At 36.2% G+C, this 23,347-nt stretch overlaps 1 protein-coding gene and 1 non-coding gene across 2 annotated transcripts; one reads left to right on the top strand and one right to left on the bottom strand.

Annotated features, from left to right (window-relative positions):
- Nucleotides 1–5,692: 5,692 nt before the first annotated feature.
- LOC112713148 (small nucleolar RNA R71) lies at nt 5,693–5,796 on the top strand. The gene has a single exon (XR_003158123.1). It is a non-coding gene; the product is annotated as a small nucleolar RNA R71 (small nucleolar RNA).
- Nucleotides 5,797–16,728: 10,932 nt separating this feature from the next.
- LOC112710755 (importin subunit alpha-2) lies at nt 16,729–22,138 on the bottom strand. Its single transcript, XM_025763156.3, has 11 exons — nt 21,618–22,138; nt 21,242–21,338; nt 21,056–21,147; nt 20,522–20,653; nt 19,989–20,174; nt 19,162–19,325; nt 18,928–19,006; nt 18,138–18,266; nt 17,895–18,022; nt 17,397–17,796; nt 16,729–17,257 (listed from the first exon to the last, which is right to left on the bottom strand). Exons 1-10 carry the CDS (start codon nt 21,831–21,833, stop codon nt 17,424–17,426), a joined length of 1,596 nt encoding a protein of 531 aa, XP_025618941.1. The 5' UTR covers nt 21,834–22,138; the 3' UTR covers nt 16,729–17,257; nt 17,397–17,423.
- Between the last annotated feature and the right edge of the window lie 1,209 nt (nt 22,139–23,347).

Below are 23,347 nucleotides of genomic sequence, written 5' to 3'. Positions count from 1 at the left end.
ACATACTAAAAACAATGCCAAAAAGCATACAAATTATCCGCTCATCAACAGCAGAGCTCCACACCCTTAATCTATGGTGTGTAGAAACTCCACTGTTGAAAATATATAAGTGATAGAGGTTCAGGCATGGCCGAGTGGCCAGCCCCCATGAAAGACCAAATGGTCAAAAGAACTAGATAGTCCCAGACATCTAATAAACTAGTAAAAAGTTCTATTTATACTAAACTAACTACTAAGGTTTACAGAAGTAAGTAATTGATGCATAAATTCACTTCCGTGGCACACTTGGTGTGTGCTTGGGCTGAGCTTGATCTATCCACGAGCTGAGGCTTCTCTTGGAGTTGAACGCCAAGTTGTAACGTGTTTTGGGCATTCAACTCTGGTTCATGACGTGTTTCTGGCGTTTGACTCCAGAATACAGCATGGAACTGGCGTTGAGCGCCAGTTTACATCGTCTAATTACGAATAAAATATCAACTATTATATATTTCTGGAAATCTCTAGATGTCTACTTTCCAACGCCGTTGAGAGCGCACCATTTGGAGTTCTGTAGCTCCAGAAAATCCATTTTGAGTGAAGGAAGGTCAGATTCCAACAGCATCAGCAGTCCTTTGTCAGCCTCCTATCAGAGTTTTGCTCAGGTCCCTCAATTTCAGCCAGAAAATACCTAAAATCATAGAAAAATCCTCAAACTCATAGTAAAGTCCAGAAATGTGAATTTAGCATAAAAACTAATGAAAACATCCCTAAAAGTAACTAGATCATACTAAAAACTACCTAAAAACAATGCCAAAAAGCGTATAAATTATCTGCTCATCACAACACCAAACTTAAATTGTTGCTTGTCCCAAAGCAACTAAAAATCAATTAGGATAAAAAGAAGAGAATATACTATAAATCTCAAAATATCAATGAATATTAATTCTAATTAGATGAGCGGGACTTGTAGCTTTTTGCCTCTGAACAATTTTGGCATCTCACTTTTTTCTTTGAAGTTTAGAATGATTGGCATCTATAGGAACTTAGAATTTCAGATAGTATTATTGATTCTCCTATTTAAGTTTGTTGATTCTTGAACACAGCTACTTTTATGAGTCTTGGCCGTGGCCCTAAGCATTTTATTTTCCAGTATTAGCACCGGATACATAAATAACACAGACACATGACTGGGTGAACCTTTTTCAGATTGTAACTCAGCTTTGCTAAAGTCCCCAGTTAGAGGTGTCCAGAGCTCTTAAGCACACTCTTTTTGCTTTGATCACGACTTTAACCACTCAGTCTCAAGCTTTTCACTTGGACCTGCATGCCACAAGTACATGGTTAGGGACAGCTTGATTTAGCCGCTTAGGTCTGGATTTTATTTTCTTGGGCCCTCCTATCCATTGATGCTCAAAGCCTTGGATCCTTTTTACCCTTGCTTTTTGGTTTTAAGGGCTATTAGCTTTTTCTGCTTGCTTTTTCTTTTTTTTTCTAAAATTTTTTTTCGCAAGCTTTTGCTATTTACTGCTTTTTCTTGCTTCAATAATCAATTTTATGATTTTTCAGATCATCAATAGCATTTCTCTTTGTTCATCATTCTTTCAAGAGCCAACAATTTTAACATTCATAAACAACAAGATCAAAATTATGCACTGTTCAAGCATTCATTCAGAAGACAAAAAGTATTGTCACCACATCAATATAATTAAACTAAATTCAAGGACAATTTTTGAAATTTATGTACTTCTTGTTCTTTTGAATTAAAAACATTTTTCATTTAAGAGAGGTGAAGGATTTATGGAATTTATTCATAGCTTTAAGACATAGTTACTACATACTAATGATCATGAAGTAGAGACACAAAACATAGATAAAAACGAAAAACAGAAAAAATAAGAACAAGGAATGAATCCACCTTAGTGGCGTCTTCTTCTTGAAGGACCAATGATGTCCTTAAGCTATTCTATGTCCCTTCCTTGCCTTTGTTGCTCCTCCCTCATTGCTCTTTGATCTTCTCTAATTTCATGGAGAATGATGGAGTGCTCCTGATGTTCCACCCTTAATTGATCCACATTGTAACTCAAATCTTCTAAGGAAGTGTTGAGTTGTTCCCAATAGTTGTTAGGAGGAAAGTGCATCCCTTGAGGCATCTCCGGGATTTTTTGGTGATGAGCTTCCTCATGCGTCTCTTGGGTTCCATGAGTGGGCTCTCTTGTTTGCTCCATCCTTTTCTTAGTGATGGGCTTGTCCTCCTCAATGAGTATGTCTCCTTCTATGATAACTCCAGCTGAGTAACATAGATGGCAAATAAGATGAGAAAAAGCTAGCCTTGCCAAAGTAGAGGACTTATCGGCTATTTTGTAGAATTCATGGGAGATGACTTAATGAACTTCTACTTCCTCTCCAATCATGATGCTATGGATCATGATGGCCCGATCCACAGTAACTTCAGATCGGTTGCTAGTAGGAATGATGGAGCGTTGGATGAATTCCAACCATCCTTTAGCCACACGCTTGAGGTCCAGTCTTCTTAGTTGAACCGGCTTGCCTTTGGAGTCTCTTTTCCATTGAGCTCCTTCCACACATATGTCCATAAGGACTTGGTCTAACCTTTGATTAAAGTTCACCCTTCTAGTGTAGGGGCGTGCATCTCCTTGCATCATGGACAAGTTGAACGCCAACCTCACATTTTTCGGACTAAAATCTAAGTATTTCCCCCAAACCATTGTATGATAATTCTTTGGGTTCGGGTTCTTACTTTGATCATGGTTCCTAGTGATCTATGCATTGGCATAGAACTCTTGAACCATTGAGATTCCGACTTGTTGGATGGGGTTGGTTAGAACCTCCCAACCGCTTCTTTGGATCTCATGTTGGATCTCCGGATACTCATTTTTCTTGAGCTTGAAAGGGACCTCGGGGATCACCTTCTTCTTGGCCACAACATCATAGAAGTGGTCTTGATGGGCTTTGGAGATGAATCTTTCCATCTCCCATGACTCGGAGGTGGAAGCTTTTTTCTTCCCTTTCCCTTTTCTAGAGGTTTCTCTGGTCTTAGGTGCCATCAATGGTTATGGAAAAACAAAAAACTATGCTTTTACCACACCAAACTTAGAATATTGCTCGCCCTCGAGCAAGAGATGAAAGAAGAGAAGAAGAAGAAGAAAATATAGAGGAGGGAGGAGAGATGTATTCGGCCAAGAAGGAGAAGAGAGGTTTGTGTTGTGTGAAAATGAAGAAGAATGGAGGAGTTTATATAGTGAGGGGAGAGGGAGTAGGTTCGGCCATTTAGGGTGGGTTTGGGTGGGAAAGAAATTTTGAAATTTGAAGGTAGGTGGGGTTTATGGGGAAGAGTGGATGGATGTGAGTGGTGAAGGGGGTAATTGGGAAAAGAGATTGAGGTGATTGGTGAAGGGTTTTTTGGGAAAGTGTGTTATAGGATTATTAGGAGGTAGGGTGAGAATATGGTAGGTGGGGATCCTGTGGGGTCCACAGATCCTGAGGTGTCAAATATTTACATCCCTGCACCAATTAGGCATGTAGAATGCCTTTGTATGCAATTCTGGCATTTAAACGCCGAAGTGATGCATGTTCTGGGCGTTCAACGCCCAGTTGCAGCATGTTTCTGGCGTTGAACACCAGTTCTATGCTTGTTATTGGCGTTCAGCGCCAGCTCTCCTCAGGGTGCATTCCTGGCGTTTGAACGCCAAGGTGTTGCTTGTTTCTGGTGTTCAACGCCAGATCCATACTCTGTTCTGGTGTTGAACGCCAGCCAGATGCTCCTTACTGGCGTTTAAACGCCAGTAAGTCCTTCATCTAAGGTGTGATTTTTCTTCTGCTATTTTTGATTCTGTTTTTAATTTTAATATTATTTTTTCGTGACTCCACATGATCATAAACCTAATAAAACATAAAAGAACAATGAAAATAAAATAAAATTAGATAAATAAAAATTGGGTTGCCTCCCAACAAGCGCTCTTTTAATCTCACTAGCTTGACAGTGGGCTCTCTTGGAGCCACAAAGGTGATCAGGTCAATGTTGTGGACTCCCAACACCAAACTTAGAGTTTGGATATGGGGGTTCAACACCAAACTTAGAGTTTGGTTGTGGCCTCCCAACACCAAACTTAGAATTTGATTGTGGGGGCTCTGTTTGACTCTGTACTAAGAGAAGCTCTGCATGCTTACTATCCCTTGTTACAGAAGGATAGCCCTGTGCCTTAAACACAAGGTAGTCCCCATTCAATTGAAGGACTACTTTTCCTCTGTTAACATCTATCACAGCTTCTGCTGTGGCTAGGAAAGGTCTTCCATGGATGATGCATTCATCCTCCTTCTTCCTAGTGTCTAAGATTATGAAATCAGCAGGGATGTAAAGGCCTTCAACCTTTACTAACACATCCTCTACTAATCCATAAGCTTGTCTTACTGACTTGTCTGCCAATTGTAATGAGAATAAGGCAGGCTGTACCTCAATGATCCCCAGCTTCTCCATTACAGAGAGTGGCATAAGATTTATGCCTGACCCTAAGTCACACAGAGCTTTCTCAAAGGTCATGGTGCCTATGGTACAGGGTATCAAGAATTTGCCAGGATCTTGTCTCTTTTGAGGTAAGGTTTGCTGAACCCATGTATCAAGTTCACTAATGAGCAAGGGAGGTTAACCTTCCCAAGTCTCATTACCAAATAACTTGGCATTCAGCTTCATGATGGCTCCTAGATATTAAGCAACTTGCTCTCTAGTTACATCTTCATCCTCTTCAGAGGAAGAGTAATCTTCAGAGCTCATGAATGGCAGAAGGAGATTTAATGGAATCTCTATGGTCTCTATATGAGCCTCAGATTCCTTTAGGTCTTCAATAGGGAACTCCTTCTTGGTTGGGAGACGTCCCATGAGGTCTTCCTCATTGGGACTCACGTCCTCCCCTTCCTCCTTGCATTCGGCCATATTGACTATATCAATGGCCTTGCACTCTCTCTTTGGATTCTCTTTTGTATTTCTTGGGAGAGTACTAGGAGGAGTTTCAGTGATTTTCTTACTCAGCTGGCCCACTTGTGCCTCCAGATTTCTGATGGAAGACCTTGTTTCATTCATGAAACTTAAAGTGGCCTTGGACAGATCAGAGACTAGGTTTGCTAAGTTACAGGTATTATGTTCATAATTCTCTGTCTGTTGCTGAGAAGATGATGGATAAGGCTTGATATTGTGAGCCTATTTCTTCCACCATTATTAAAGCCTTGTTGAGGCTTTTGTTGATCTTTCCATGAGAAATTTGGATGATTTCTCCATGATGAATTATAGGTGTTTCCATAAGGTTCACCCATGTAATTTACCTCTGCCATTGCAGGGTTTTCAGGATCATAAGCTTCTTCTTCAGAAGATGCCTCTTTAGTACTGTTGGATGCATTTTGCCATCCATCCAGACTTTGAGAAATCATGTTGACTTGCTGAGTCAACACTTTGTTCTGAGCCAATATGGCATTCAGAGCATCAATTTCAAGAACTCCCTTCCTCTGAGGCGTCCCATTATTCACGGAATTCCTCTCAGAAGTGTACATGATTTGGTTATTTGCAACCATGTCAATAAGTTCCTGAGCTTCTGTAGGCGTTTTCTTTAGGTGAATGGATCCACCTGTAGAGTAGTCCAATGACATCTTGGAAAACTCAGATAGACCATAATAGAATATATCTAATATGGTCCACTCTGAAAACATGTCAGAAGGACACTTTTTGGTCATCTGCTTGTATCTTTCCCAAGCTTCATAGAGGGATCCACCATCTTTCTGCTTGAAGGTCTAAACATCCACTCTAAGCTTGCTCAACTTTTGAGGAGGAAAGAATTTATCCAAGAATGCCGTGACCAGCTTATCCCAGGAGTCCAAGCTATCTTTAGGTTGTGAGTCCAACCATGTTCTAGCTCTGTCTCTTACAGAAAAAGGGAAAAGCATGAGCCTGTAGACTTCAGGATCTACTCCATTCATCTTAACAGTCTCACAAATCTGCAAGAACTCAGTTAATAACTGGTAAGGATCTTCAGATGGAAGTCCATGAAACTTGCAGTTCTGTTGCATTAGAGCAACTATTTGAGGTTTCAACTCAAAATTGTTTGCTCTAATGGCAGGAATTGAGATGCTTCTTCCATCAAATTTGGACATTGGTTTAGTGAAATCTCCAAGCATCCTCCTTGCATTATTGTTGTTGGGTTCGGCTGCCATCTCCTTCTCTTGTTCAAAAATTTCAGAAAGGTTGCCTTTGGATTGTTGTAATTTAGCTTCTCTTAGTTTCCTCTTCAGATTTCTTTCAGGTTCAGGATCAGCTTCAACAAGAGTGCCTTTTTCCTTGTTCCTGCTCATATGAAAGAGAAGAGAAAAAGAAAAGGAAGAGAAATCCTCTATGTCACAATAAAGAGGATCCTTATTATTAGTAGAAGAAGAAAGGGAATAAGAGTGAAGAAGAGTGGAGAATCCAAACACAAGGGTGAGGATAGGGATAGTGATTTGAGATGAAGAGAGGTGAAGAGAAGTGTTAGTAAATAAATAAATAAATAGAAGAAGAGAAGAGGGAGAGAATTCAAAAATTAATTTTGAAAAGGAGTTAATGATTTTCGAAAATTAAAGATGAGATAGAATTAAAATTAAAATTTAAAACAATTAGTTAATTTAAAAAAGAATTTTGAAAAAGGGATGAGATATTTTCAAAAATTAGAGACGAAAAAGTAGTTAGGTGGTTTTGAAAAAGATAAGAAACAAACAAAATGTTAATTAGTTAGTTGAAAAAGATATTAAAATCAAATTTGAAAAGATAAGAAGATAAGAAATTAGATAAGATATTTTGAAATCAAATTTTTGAAAAAGATAAAATTTTGAAAAAGATATGATATAAAAGATAAGATAAGATAGATTTAATTTTTAAAATTAAAATTAATTACTTAACTAACAAGAAACTAAAAGATATGATTCTAGAATTTAAAGATTGAACCTTTTTTAACAAGAAAGTAACAACTTCAAATTTTTGAACCAATCACATTAATTGTTAGCATAATTTTCGAAAATAAAGATAAAATTAAGAAAAACATTTTTGAAAAACATTTTTTTAAAAAGAAAATTTCGAAAAATTGTAAAAAAAAATGAAAAAGATATGATTTTTGAAAAAGATTTTGAAAAGATAAGATTTTTTAAAATTGAAAATTTGACTTGACTTGTAAGAAACAACTAATTTTAAAAATTTTTGATTAAGTCAACTCAAATTTTCAAAAATTAGGAGAGAAATAAGGAAAAGATATTTTTTTGAATTTTTAATTATGAGAGAGAAAAACATAAAAATGACCCAAAACAAAAAATTTTGGATCAAAACACAAGATGCATGCAAGAACTCTATGAATGTCAAGATGAACACCAAGAACACTTTGAAGATCATGATGAACATCAAGAACATATTTTTGAAAAATTATTGATGCAAAGAAAACATGTAAGACACCAAACTTAGAAATCTTTAATGCATGGACACTATGAATACAAAAATGCATATGAAAAACAATAAAAGACACAAAACAAGAAAACATCAAGATCAAACAAGAAGACTTACCAAGAACAACTTGAAGATCATGAAGAACACTATGAATACATGAATTTTCAAAAAATGCAAGAGATATTTTTAAAGCATGCAATTGATACCAAACTTAAAAATTGACTCAAGACTCAAACAAGAAACACAAAATATTTTTGGTTTTATGATTTTATGATTTTTTTGTATTTTTATTAATTTTTTTCGAAGAAAAAAAAAGGAATAAATTTTTTTTGAAAAATTTTTGAAAACAAAACAAAAAGAAAATTACCTAATCTGAGCAACAAGATGAACCGTTAGTTGTCCAAACTCAATCCTGGCAACAGCGCCAAAAACTTGGTGGACAAAATTGTGATCATCAACAATGGTTCCAAAGACTCGGTGCTCTCAAACATAAATCACACTTTGTCATAACTCCGCACAACTAACCAGCAAGTGTACTGGGTCGTCCAAGTAATACCTTACGTGAGTAAAGGTCGATCCCACCGAGATTGTTGGTATGAAGCAAGCTATGGTCATCTTGTAAATCCCAGTCAGGCGGATTCAACTGTGTTAAGAAATTATAGTATACGCGAAGGAATAAAATAGGATAGAGACACTTATGTAAATTAATGGTGGGAATTTTAGACAAGTGCATGGAGATGCTTGTGCCTTCTGAATGTCTGCTTTCCTACTGCTTTTATCCAATCATTTTCACTCCTTTCTATGGTAAGCTGTATGTAGGGCATCACCGTTGTCAATGGCTACATCCCATCCTCTCAGTGAAAATGGTCCAAATGCTCTGTTACAGCACGGCTAATCATCTGTCGGTTCTCGATCATGTTGGAATAGAATCCCTTGATTCTTTTGCGTCTGTCACTAACGCCCAGCAATCGCGAGTTTGAAGCTTGTCACAGTCATTAAATTTCGGAATCCTACTCGGAATACCACAGACAAGGTTAGACTTTCCGGATTTCCATGAATGCCGCCATTAATTCTAGCTTATACCACGAATATTCTGATTAAGGAATCCAAGAGATATGCGCCCGGTCTAAGGTAGAACAAAAGTGGTTGTCAGTCACGCGTTCATAGGTGAGAATGATGATGAGTGTCACGGATCATCACATTCATCATGTTGAAGTGCAACGAATATCTTAGAATAAGAATAAGTCAAATTGAATAGAAAATAGTAGTAATTGCATTAAAACAAGAGGTACAGCAGAGCTCCACACCCTTAATCTATAGTGTGTAGAAACTCCACCGTTGAAAATACATAAGTGATAGAGGTTTAGGCATGGCCGAGTGGCCAGCCCCCATGAAAGACCGAATGGTCAAAAGAACTAGATAGTCCTAGACATCTAATAAACTAGTAAAAAGTTCTATTTATACTAAACTAGTTACTAGGGTTTACAGAAGTAAGTAATTGATGCATAAATTCACCTCCGGGGCCCACTTGGTGTGTGCTTGGGCTGAGCTTGATCTATCCACGAGCTAAGGCTTCTCTTGGAGTTGAACGCCAAGTTGTAACGTGTTTCTGGCGTTTGACTCCAGAATGCAGCATGGAACTAGCGTTGAGCGCCAGTTTATGTCATCTAATTACGAATAAAGTATAAACTATTATATATTGCTGGAAAGCTCTAGATGTCTACTTTCCAACGTCATTGAGAACGCGCCATTTGGAGTTCTGTAGATCCAGAAAATCCATTTTGAGTGCAGGGAGGTCAGATTCCAACAGCATCAGCAGTCCTTTGTCAGCCTCCTATCAGAGTTTTGCTCAGGTCCCTCAATTTCAGCCAGAAAATACCTGAAATCACAGAAAAACACACAAACTCATAGTAAAGTCCAGAAATGTGAATTTAGCATAAAAACTAATGAAAACATCCTTAAAAGTAACTAGATCATACTAAAAACTACCTAAAATCAATGCCAAAAAGCGTATGAATTATCCGCTCATCAATGCTTCTGTGCCTTTTAATGCAGTTGATAGGCAAAATTGTGATTTCTGATAATGGCATTCATGTCCGTTCTCTCCCTGGTAATGGCACCAAAAAACTTGGTGCATGATACCATGGTCCAAACATAACTTCACAACTTCGCACAACTAACCAGCAAGTGCACTGGGTCGTCCAAGTAATAAACCTTACGGAGTAAGGGTAGATCCCCGAAGATTGTTGGTATGAAGCAAACTATGGTCATCTTGTAAATCTCAGTTAGACGGATAATAAATGATTATGGAGTTTTTGAATAATAACAATAAATAAACAGAAAATAAAGATAGAAATACTTATGTAATTCATTGGTGAGAATTTCAGATAAGTGTATGGAGATGCTTTGTCCCTATTGGATCTCTGCTTTCCTACTGCCTTCCTTCAATCCTTCTTACTCCTTTCCATGGCAAGCTGTATGTAGGGCATCACTGTTGTCAATGGCTACATCTCATCCTCTAAGTGAAAATGGTCCAAATGCTCTGTCACAGCACGGCTAATCATCTGTCAGTTCTCGATCATGTCGGAATAGAATCCATTGATTCTTTTGCGTTTGCCATCATGCCCAACAATCGCGAGTTTGAAGCTCGTCACAGTCATTCAATCCCTGAATTCTACTCGAAATACCACAGACAAGGTTTAGACTTTCCGGATACTCATGAATGCCGCCATCAATTCTAGCTTATACCACGAAGATTCTGATTAAGGAATCCAAGAGATATGCGTTCGGTCTAAGGTAGAACGGAAGTGGTTGTCAGTCACGCATTCATAGGTGAGAATGATGATGAGTGTCACGGATAATCACATTCATCATGTTGAAGTGCAACAAATATCTTAGAATAAGAATAAGCTGAATTGAATAGAAAATAGTAGTAATTGCATTAAAACTTGAGGTACAGCAAAGCTCCACACCCTTAATCTATGGCGTGTAGAGACTCCATCATTGAAAATACATAAGTGATGAAGGTCCAGACATGGCCGAATGGCCAGCCCCCAAAACGTGATCACAGGATCAAAAATACAATCCAGGATGTCTAATACAATAATAAAATGTCCTATTTATACTAGACTAGCTACTAGGGTTTACAAAAATAGGTAACTAATGCATAAATCCACTTTAGGGGCCCACTTGGTGTGTGCTTGGGATGAGCTTGAGCTTTACACATGCAGAGGCTTTTTTTAGAGTTGAACGCCAAGTTGTAACGTGTTTTTGGCGTTCAACTCTGGTTTGTGACGTGTTTCTGGCGTTTGACTCTAGAATGCAGCATGGAACTGGCGTTGAACACCAGTTTACGTCGTCTAATCTTGAATAAAGTATGAACTATTATATATTTCTGGAAAGTTCTGGATGTCTACTTTCCAACGCCGTTGAGAGCGCGCCATTTGGAGTTCTGTAGCTCCAGAAAATTCATTTCGAGTGCAGGGAGGTCAGATTCCAACAGCATCAGCAGTCCTTTGTCAGCCTTTTATCAGAGTTTTGCTCAGGTCCCTCAATTTCAGCCAGAAATTACCTGAAATCACAGAAAAATACACAAACTCATAGTAAAGTCCAGAAATGTGAATTTAGCATAAAAAATAATGAAAACATCCCTAAAAGTAGCTAGATCCTACTAAAAATACCTAAAAACAATGCCAAAAAGCGTATAAATTATCCGCTCATCAGCAGTTAATTAAGCATATTAACAACCAATGATTGATGTTATTGCAAGCATGGGTGCAGGGTATAAAAGTCCAAACTTTGGTAGAGTTTTTGGGTATTTGTTGAGCAAGTTGGTGGAGGATGTGAAAAAGATGATTGAACATTATTGTGAAATTTGGAAGCAAACTGGATGTACTATCATGACTGATGGATGGACTAATCGTTGTAGGCGTACTTTAATTAACTTCTTGGTTTATTGTCCTGAAGGAACTATCTTCCTAAAGTCAGTTGATGTTTCTCATGCCTCCAAGACTGCTGATTTGTTGTTTAAGCTTTTTAAGGATGTTGTCTTATTTGTCGGTCCTGAAAATGTTGTTCATACAATGACGGACAATGATACAAATTATATTGCTACTGGAAGGTTGTTGGAAGCTAAATTTCCTAAGTTGTATTGGTTTTCTTGTGATGCGCATTGTATTAATTTGATGTTGTAAGATATTGGAAAGTTGGATGAAGTAAGTGAGACGGTTTCACATGCTTCAAAGATTACTAAATACATATATAATCAATGTCATCCATTGTATCTGATGAGAAAGTTTACTAGTGGGCGAGAAAAACTTCGTCCAGCTCCAACTCGCTTTGCTACCAATTTCATAGCTTTGCAGAGTATTCTAGCACAAAAAGATGCATTGAGAGATATGGTAACTTCTAAAGAATAGAGAATCTCAGCCTACTCCAAAGAAGCTAAAGCTAAAACATTTGTGGATCAAGTTTTAGACTCTAAGTTTTAGAATTAATGTACGGATATTGTTAAGCTTACTGAGACACTTGTTCGTGTGCTTCGTATTGTGAATAGTGAAGATACGACTACAATGGGTTTTCTTTATCAAGCTTTTTATAAGGCTAGAGAAGAGATGGTGAAGAAGTTTCAACGAAGAAAGAAGATTGTGGAGCCTTACTTGAAGATTTTGGATACTCATTGGAATTTACAACTTCAGAAAAACCTTCATGCTATTGGCTATTGGTTAAATTCTACTTTTCGATTAAATGCTGATGAATTTTGAAAAATATAAGCAAACCACTTCTGGCCTACTAGATGTAATTGAGAAATATGCATATGGTGAACTAGAATTGAATTCTAAGTTGACAAGTGAGATAAGAATATATAAGAATGCTGAAGATGATTTTAGAAGACAATCTGCACTACGTGAACGAAGCACAGTGATGCCAGGTAAATATTTTATTTGGTTTTATCTTTCTTTATTAGTTTGTTTATTTAAAACAACTAATTGTAATGGATTGCCTCTTTTGATTTTAAGACCAATGGTGGGAATCTTATGGAACTAGAGCACCAAATTTACAAAAGTTAGTCATTCGTGTCTTAAGTCAAACTTTTAGTTCTTCGGGTTGTGAGAGAAATTAGAGTATTTTTGAACACATCCACACAAAGAAGAGGAATCGGTTAGAACATCAAAAGCTTAATGATCTTGTTTTCGTTCATTATAACTTGAGGCTACAATAAAGGTATCTTTTATAATTATTTACCTAATTTCAAATGAGAAAGTAAAGCTATGATCCAATTTGTCTTGATGCATTTGATGACCATTCAGATTGGATATTGGAAGATTCACCACCATTTTTAACTCCTGAAAAGGTTGATGTCTACGAAATAATTTGACAAATATGTCTATTCAACCAACTTTAGATGATCTTGGTAAATTTTTCAATTGCTTGAATATTTTAATTGTCGGTTGCTATTACGAATTATTCTTGATACTGATTTGTGAAAAATACACAAATGTAGATCAATTAAATTTGGAAGATGATCAAGATAATGATGGACCGAATAACAATGTTATGGAAGATATAGATGCAAATTAAAATGAGAAAAATCTTGATCAAGCTCCAATTTTGTCTTATGAAGATATTGATGCTGACTTTGAGCTCATCCCTTGGACTTAATTTACCGATTGTGTTATCTTTTACTTGTCATTGTTAATTTAAATTGAGAATGTATTTTGTACTAGAGACTTGTTTATTATCTTTGTTTTAGATTATTAATTATGTTTAAAAATTGATATTGGATATATAATTTTAATTTTTTTAATTATGACTGGATTAACCAGATGAATTAGTGACCTACCGATTGAACTAGTGATCCAGTGACTCAGTCATATGATTAGATTGATTACCGATTCAGTTCTGATAACTATACAAAAAAAATAGACAAAAAGAAATGCCTATGTAGCAACCTTACATAGTGACATTTAATCTTTATTGTTAATAAAAACAAAACCTTATCAACTTTTAGAACTTTGGGGAACTCTTGTTTTTATCTCCAGGGATTACTGTTGTAAGCATTTGAATTTTTCCCGACATTTTCTTTAATAGTTTTCTATTAAATTTATTATACAAAAATAACAAAAAGATCTCATACGACTAAATGAAGTTGATTACATGAATCAATTAACGCCATTATATCTGACTAATGTGGATATCTCCTCGCTCCCTAATCAGTAATTAGGAGTGGCAAACGGGTCTAAACCCACTGGGCCAGCCGTGTAACTCGCCAAAAAAGAAGGTCGGACTAAAAAATTGGGACCGCCTGATGAGTCCATATTTGATGATAATTTTTTACTTGAATTGGACGGATTTCATCACATAAACTCACACTTAATCACCAAAATAACATACTTTTATGATTTCTCTCTAGATTAGACCTAAATGTGAAAACATGTGTTTTGTGCTTAAATTGATCATTTTAATTCCACTTTTATTCCATTCGACGCTATGATATATTTTGTTAAGTGAGTTTAGATCAATTAGGCAAGAATAGCTAGGCAAAAGTGGAAGGAAGCATGCAAAATGGGAGATTTTATGAAGAAAATAAAGGAGAAGCACACACTCAAGTGTACGTACGCACAACATCCTATGCGTACGCATAAGTCCCAGCGTGTGTCTACATTAATGAACCATGTGGCTCGCAAATTTGGGGCTCTCTTGGCCCAATTTTTAGAGTTGTTGAAGCCATTTGGAGTGCTATATCAAGGAGGATCATTTCATATCAAAGGGGGGACACTTTGGAGCTCACTTTTAGATAGAAAAACATACTAGGAGTAGGAGTAGTGTAGTTTAGAAAATTCTCTCTTAGGGTTTACTAAATTTTTATTGTAGAATTTTATAGTTTCAGTTTTGATCTTAGATTTCGTTCATCTTCATTGTAAGTACTCTTTAATCTTCTCTTTAATTACACTACTTTTGCTCTTGTCTTATAGTTCAAGTTATTTTGTTAATATATGCAATTTTGATTTCTTGAATTCTTTATTTATGAATTTGGTATTTTATAGTTTATACATGCTTGATTGAGTTTCTATTGTTGATATTGTGAATAGTTTGGTTATAGCTTTCATTATCTTTTGCAATTTCTTTTGTTTAGCTTTTATGCCCACAAGATATTTGTGAAAATACCAACTATATAATTTGAGTAGATTTTCACACCTTGATTTGGGAAATTAGTTCCTAGGATACTAGAGTCATAATGTCCGACATTTAGTAGTAATTCTTAGGTTGTTAGTTGATTCTTGTTTCCATTGACGCTAGCTTTATACTAAGTAATTAGTAAGTTAGCTAGGACTTATGGATTAAGGTCAATTATGCTTACTTGACTTACTCCTCGATATTAGGAGTTGACGAAGCGAGATTAACTCATCATAGTTGCCATAGTTGTGGTTATGACGATGATAGGATTCCTTAATTCTCATTCCCAAGTCAAGGTTCTTTTATGCATTTACCGCATTTTCACTAAGTTTTGACCTTCTTTCTTTTTTAATTGCATTAATTTCCTTTTTTGATCGTTTGTTAGTTCTTTTGTTTATGAGTTTTTTTAATCTTTCGTTCCACAATTGAAAACCCCCATTTTTCCTCACAACCAAGAGCGTAACATCTTAATTGCATAGTTTGAGGAAGACGATCCGGTACTTAAAACTCTCGAATATTTTGTGTTGATTGTGACATCTTTGGAAAACTTTGATGTTGGTCAATTGTAGGTTTGGACTATACTTGCATCGAAGAAATTCTATTTTGTGAAATTCCGAACCCACTTTTGACCTTTATCACCGCCAAATAGCAAAATCCCACCTAATCCGCACTGCTTAAACAGCAGGCTTTGGCGGAACGGGGCGAATTTTCCCGCTAGGTTTAGTATTTTTTTAGCAAGGGGTATTTTTGTAACTTTTTTGCCAAAACTCAACTTCTCCCAACCCAACTTACAAGAAAATGAAGATGAAAATTGAGTATTTTGAATTATGTTTATTTTGTTTTGGAGACAATATTTATAATTACAAAGACTTTAATGCTTGTGAATATAAAAATTATAATTTTTATGCCTTTAAAAATTATAAATTTATTAAAATAATTATAAAATTATATATACTATTTAATAATTAATAGTTAAAAAAAAGAAATTTGGCGGGCTTACCAGCCTGCCAGCCCGCAGTTAGGCAGGATGGAGTGAAATTTTTAAGACTACTTCATTACGCAGAGCGAGCCGAGGAGGAGGGGAGACCAGCCCGCCAAAAAGCAGGCTTTCGGCAGAACGGACTTTTCCGCTTGCCACCCCTGACAGTAACCACTGATTTATTTTTCATTTGGTCAACCCTCGTTTTCCACAGTGTAAACCGCCTAAATAACTTCATTTTATGTTTGCATCACTCTAACTTCCACTCTTTTATTATTTTTTATGTATTTGCGTATGAATACTTATCTATCTAATTTTTCTTATTTTGCCTACTATCCTTATCTTTGTATTCATCCCAGACAACATAACTAGTGTATTTGCTTTGGATCATCCCCTATTAAATTCATTATGTTATAATTCATTTATTAATATTAAATACATAAAATATGAACCACCATATCCCTCTCACAATGAGTGACAGTAATAAAAATTCAAACAGATAAAAGAGTTAAATCTCAATTTGGTTCCTGAAATTTAGCCCGATGCTCAAAATGACATCCACAATTTCGTTGGTCCTAATTAGAACTCTTAAATTTGCAATTGTGGCTCCAACTTGCCCCTGCGATCATTTCCGTCACCAGAATGCTGATTTGATGCAATTGCATGACACGGTAGACACTACTTAAACGGCGGCGCATTGGTTTCGCGTCCAAACCCTTTAGAAACCACATCGTTCATACGACGATCATAAGTTGCCAAACATCAAGAAAATCCTTACACTACGTGGTTTCCAAAGGGTTTGCACACGAAACCAATGCGTCGTCATTTAAGTAGTGTCCACCATGTCATACAATTGCGAAAGATCAGCATTCCGGTGATGGAGATGATCGCAGGGGTAAGCTAAAGCCACAATTGTAAATTTGGGGGTTTTAATTGGAACCAACGAAATTGTAAAAGTCATTCTAAGCATCAGGCCAAATTTCAGGGATCAAATTAAGATTTAACTCAATAAAAGATGCCTCATAAGAATAGTATCGTGTAGGCAGAATACAATTATAAATCAAGAAAACACTGTTGAGACCGTTAAATAGGAGACTAAAACAGAGGCTAAAATAATGCAAGCAAAAAACGAAAAAACCAGAGATCAACTAGATATAAAATTCTAATACACAACAGGGGAAGCCCGTTACTTTTCGGCTACCCAAACCAAACTAGAAATACACAAGGAACATAACGAAACGAGGGCCAATATGACAACTACTAATTTAACATCAGGGAAATCATCAAAACTTAATCGTCAAAAGAACTTAGTGGCTACAAGGGAAGTGGTAAAACAAAGACTTCAATGTTTCCTTGTAACTATAATGGAGGACAGAAATAATATTTAGCATATTACAAAGGAAAACCAACGAGACTGAACATCAATTCTATGATGATGTTCAGAATGAACTCGAGTGATATCTAAATTGGCAAAAAAATCATGCCACAACCCATATGACACCATGTGATATGTAAACCAGCCACTGAAAACCAAAGCTGGGTCCAGCAATCCTCTATTTACCAAGGATGGACCTTATAGGATGCACACATCGACAGCATTAGTGACCCCAATTGTTGTCCTGTGGAACTGGACGACTTTAAAGCAGCTGAAACTCCTGCAGTTGACAAACATCTGAATAATGTCTTGAATATTAAAGAAAACAAATGCCACAAACAAATCACCAAATCAATTCTACTGAATATTCAAGGATTTAAAGATAAATCAGAATAAGGAGAAGCATGAAATAATGTTACCCAGGAAAAAGCATGAATATCTTCTAATTAAAAGTTGAATCCACCAGGTGGCACAGCAGGACCATCAGAGCCACCAAAGTTGAACCCTGCTTGGGAACCATCCCCTGGAGGCATAGTCTCGTCATCTTCCTCCAACCAGTATGTTTCAAGAATCTTCACTGCCTTTTCATAGATCTCTGTGTTATCATGACTCTGGAGGTTCTCAATTTTCTCCAAACCCTCAGCATCGTCAATCATTTGGGCATACAGATTCACATCACCAGTATTGCCCATATTTTTATCAGCTTCACCCACCTTCAAGATGTTTTCAAGTCCTTCCAGACAAACTGTCACAATTCTAGGATCTGGACAGATGAGAAGATCACACAAGGGCTTGATGCACCCCTGGCTTACCAGGTACCTGTCAACCAGGGAAAATAATCATAACTTGATACTAAAAGTATCATAACACCACTATCAAATCAAGGGGATATTATGATCAAAAGCTACTCTTCATACTTGATTTGTTCGTGAGATCCACCAGATGTAGCATTTGATATAGCCCAAGCCGCCTCTTTCTTGATGTCAAACTCAGCATTTTGAAGCAGGCTGACCAAAGGACCAATTATATTAGACTCAATTACGGCCTGTAATAGAAAAATACAACAACAAAATGCTCAGAATTAGAAGAGGATTTTATGAACTTTAATTATTAGAACATGCAAGTAAAACAAAATAAAGAGAGGGGGGAGCATGCTATACCTGAATCTGCTGTTTATTACCAGCTGTGATGTTTGATATGGTCCAACAAGCTTCCTTCTTGATGCTTTTTTTATAAGTATTAGACAACAAATTAAGAAGGCAAGGAAGTGCTTGATGGTTGATGATAACCTATGGAGAAAAGAATCGCATTTGAAAAAACCCGAAAAAGTATTGACAAGAACATTTAATTACTGTAACACCAAGTTTAATTAGGCAATTATCGTCAGAAACATGTTTAGGTTGAACACGGCAATGGAGTTTGAAAGAAAAATTACAAAACCCATTATCTTTCATTGTACTGAACTACATTTAATATAATCACCAAATCAATCTTTAAAAAAATTTGGAATTCAACTCAGCAATAATGTTGCAGTTTGATGCCTGTGACACGTCTGTGGGTGAATGAGAAAAAGAGCAAAGCAAGGAGTGGCAACACAAACCAATCAATAATTGATAATCTAAGAAGCACACTACTGATGAATGAATAAGATGACTGATAATACTTTACCTAAAAATTCAAATTCAAATTTGAAAGGAACAAAAAAGGATAAAAAAAAAGTCGATTTTAAAGTGTCAACATCAACAACAATATGACTTCTATATAGTGGGGAACGGGTGAAATGTTATACTACAGGATTAGTAATGTGGAAGAAGAGAGGAAGGGAAAAGGACATCACAATCAATTGTGAAAGGCATGCTGTGTCTATGTCCCAATATTCCTCAATGCAGAAAGGCATAGCGAGATACTGATCACAACAACAGAACCGTGACATGTTCTGGAATTTAATACCTGAGTTTGCATATCATCTCCAGTGACAATATTTCCAACAGTACGAAGAGCAGGAATTAGAACTGAAGGGGATGGGTGCCTGAACAAGATTATTTAAAATAAAAAAAAAAGAAAAAAAGAAAAGAAAAGAGTAGTTAGAACTTGACAACAAATGGAATTGGGTTGTCAGGACACAAGCATTCAGGCATTTTTTTTTTTGGAACAAAACTGCAGAGACATAAGTTTAGTACTCACATTAAAAGTTCAACTAGCCGGGGACAGACACCAGCTTCAATTACAGCTTGAATTTTGTCGTTTGTACCATCAGAAAGATATGAAAGTGCCCAACAAGCATCGGTCAAGACTTCTTCATCATTTGAATGGATAAGACTAGCAAGGGCAGGAAGTGCAGGTTTAACCTGTTTAAAGGGGGAAAAAAGAACAAAATATACGGCAAAGAATAAAACATAAGTAACTTCAGTTAAGTGGAATTGAGAAGTTTTGAAAACTAAAACTGGATAAACCATTGATGTAGCAAATGGCAGCCTCCCAAATAAATAATGACTTTGGCTGTTGCTTGGCTGATACTAAGACAAAACATACAAGTGCAACAAAATTACATATTAGATAATCTACAGCCACTAACAAAGAAGAATGCTGGCACATCCTAGAAACATGATGATAGAATTGCATGAAATTGATTTTTAAGAGAACGGAGAAAAAGCTGAGGGACATTGCTCATCAGATCCAAAAACCAACTCTAACAAAGTAATAAAGTATTCTAGAAAATACAAGGACATTCTAATCAATAGGGTACATACATGTACATCTAGATCTCATTGTGATAAAGGACTGTACTAAAACAATTAAAAGGGCAAGTAAAGATATGATGCTACTTTTGGTTTCAATGGGGAAGAGAAAGAAGAGAAGGGTTTAAAGTATATAATGGACTAAGCTTTACACTTCAAGACCTCCATTTCTCTCCGAAACAAAAACTTGCAAACATACCTAAGGACCAGACAATCAATTTTCAAAAACTGATTATTCAGAAAGATTAAGCCATTAAATAAACTGTTTTTCACCTGATCAAAAGGAGGCTGTGGCTTGCCCCTGCAGAAGTTTGAAAGTGTCCAGGTAGCATTCCTAAGCATGGAAAGTTTGGCATGTTCATTCAATTGCGCCAACAGAGGAAGCAGAGCACCATGACTGAGTACAAGATCACGGCATCTGGGAGAATCCCCAGCAACATTTCCTAATGCCCACACTGCCTGGAAACCAAAAACAAGTGGTTAAATAAAAACTTTTAACAAAAGATACCATGGATAAATTTAGACACAATGCATTGCATCGCATTGTCTGCTACATATTAATAATAAATAATAACACTCAGCATTAAGAACTCTCCCACTTTCTTTGTATGCATGAGCACATACATAGCAACATTATACCTGCCACAAGTATCTCATCAAAATCCAAAGGGGAAGATGAACAACTGTATTTCATAATCATGATCCATATTTTTAATTTCACAAACTTAACAAAAACAACACATACACAAACAATGCACGTGTATGTTCCCCAACGCTTAAAGGATGCAACAGCACAAAAAAGGTACCTGTTCACGGACGTCGTCACTGGGTGAAGCAAGGAGCCTTACAAAAATGGGGACAGCCCCATGATCAATTACCACCTTGGTGTTTTCAGATGTTCCAGAAGCTATATTTGTCAAAGCCCAAGCTGCCTCGAACTAACAACATGCAATGAACATAGTCAATGAAATATAGTAGAAGCTAGAAAGCATGTACATAACGACTGGCCATTTGTTTCTACAGGTCCACATTAGACCATGACGACACACTAATAACACATTTCATAATTCACATATACATTTGGGGGAAAAAATTACCTAAGAAAAGAAATGACATGCAAATTTTTAGTTTATTCAGATTTTAAAATAATTTTTAATATTGAAAATTAAAACATGAATCATCTTATTTAAATTTTTTTAAAATTTTTAATTATATACGCCATCTATGAAAATTGTAATTTTCAAACTTTAAAGTGTTCCAAGTGTTCTGCATCCATATACCTACCTACCTATACTTTCAAGTTAAAAGACTAATTAAAGAAAACAAGGCAGACAACAAACCTGCAACTGGGGGAAATCATCCCTCGAAAGAAATTCAACAAAGCGAGAAACGACACCAGCCTGTATAACCTCCTCAATCGGCGGACAGCGCTCTGGAACAAGAAAAGCACCCATCTAAGTGAACTAAACAAAACTACAAGAAATAAATGAGGTAGTAGTATAAACTATAAAGACCAAACATCTAACCAATCGAAAGCAACTTCCGGAACTGAGTAGTTGCTTCCAGCTGAAGGCTATTATCATCAGAATAAACACCTGCAACCATCGTAGGTAGGTGTTCCAACTGCACCACCATAAACTTTCAGTGTAAGCAAATTAACACAATCAACGCACTGCCATCAACATTCTTAATAAAACTACTGAAGTCTACTCGGTAAACATAAATATAACGAAATAAGAAGATCAATTCAACAATTCAAGTATCATGAGTGAACAGGTCAACCGAGCACGCATCTAAGTAAACTAACGATACCCATATTCGAGGGATAAAATAGGAGAAAAATGATTATCATTATGAGCAGGAAAAAAGAGAGTACAGATTGTGGAAGATGTAAGAATTGACCTTCTTCTCTAGCACAGTGGATTGTGCCGAAGCGGGAATCTGCTGTGCTTGGAGACCCTCGCGCCGCTTCTTCTGTAAGCTCTCTTCCCTTCGGTTCTTCCTGATCTCCACCATGGTGTCTTCTCGCCGCCGGCGACCCTCCTCGGCGTCGACAGCCACCTTGTAGCGGCTCCGGCGGACATCGGTCCTTGAGTTTCCGGTTGGGCGATACGACATCGTTTGGGAACAATCAAGAGAAGAGTGAACTGATGAGTAGGGTTTCTTGGAGAGTAGATAAATAGAATCGAAGAGATTTTGGGTTTTAGGCTTAAGCTATTGGAAGTTGGAAGTCTTGAAAAATAGGGTTTTTGCTATTGAAGAAATGGCAGGAAGCGGGAGCAGACTGGGTGTGTTTGGAAAGGAGAACAACTGGACAAGTATAACTTGTGTCTAGGATGCACAAGCGTAAACAGCGTAGTGGCTTGTTGTCCGTGCCATTCATAAAATATTCATTCTATCAATCTATAATTGTTAATTAACATATAAATATAAAACAATCTACGTAATGTCTAATTGCAAATTTTTGAAAATCAAACTGCTTATTTGTTTCAACATCATAAATAATCGGCAAGGCACCGAATTATATCAAATAACAAGTTTAATCACCCGTGCCCATACACGTGATAAGATTGAAATTATAATTTTAAGTTGTTATGTTAAATTTTATTTTAATTATAATAATTTAATTAATAAAAAAATAACTTGTATGCGTTGTTTTTCTTTTCTTAATATAGTATTAATTGTATTAACTATAAAATAGTTATTTAATCTACTTTTTTCAATAAATCAGGCATATATACTCAATATGATCATAAATAATCTAGTAATACTTAAATTTACCAACAAAGTTTTATATGTTGATTTACTGTGAAGTAAGAAAATATCAAAATCAGCTCAAAATGAAGAACAAATTAATAGAGAATTCTAATGCAGAAAGTTTTGTAATAAACAATAAATAATTTAAACCTACTGAATAACAATTCAATGCTATCCTTTGATACCTGCAAAATATATACATAAAACAACACTGTATAAATATTTGTATATAAAATTATATGATTAATGTAATTATAAAATTGTTTGTCAAGAGAATAAAATTATACGAATTTTAATGATAATTTTAATATTCTCAAACTATTAATGTGCAATAAGAATTCATCTATTAGTTCCTAGAATTTTTAAATTTTTATAAGTGATAGTAATAAATTTTAATAAATAAATACATTTAGTAAGACATTTTGTTATTACCTTTTTATTATAGGATCTCAAAAACTTCTCTATATACTACATTCATCGTGCAGTTATCTTCCAAGTGTCCATGATCTTGCAACAGCACTCGCAGACCATCTTTACTCGTTACCCTTGATAACGCAACATACAATTGACCATGGGTGAAAACTGACATTGGAAAGTAAATTCCAACTTTCGATAGAGTTTGTCCCTAGGACATATTTATTGTCATTGCAAATGACATGATAATTGGGAATTGTCTTCTTTGAAACATGACCGGCAATGTTTCATTATTTGGAATTAGATTCAGTCTTTGGATAAGAACAATACTTCCAGCTTTGTTACCAGTTAAAGTCTTGCATTCTAACACCATATTTCCCATTCTTCTAACTTGCATCCTCGTTCCATTGCACAAACCATTAGTTTGGTCTATATTTCGCAGCAACATAACAGGAGCGCCA

This window comes from Arachis hypogaea, chromosome 9 (genome assembly GCF_003086295.3).
Source record: "Arachis hypogaea cultivar Tifrunner chromosome 9, arahy.Tifrunner.gnm2.J5K5, whole genome shotgun sequence".
Lineage (NCBI taxonomy): Eukaryota > Viridiplantae > Streptophyta > Magnoliopsida > Fabales > Fabaceae > Arachis > Arachis hypogaea.
The sequence above is the reverse complement of the archived record's forward strand: the minus strand, read 5'-3'. Positions and strand labels throughout refer to the sequence as shown.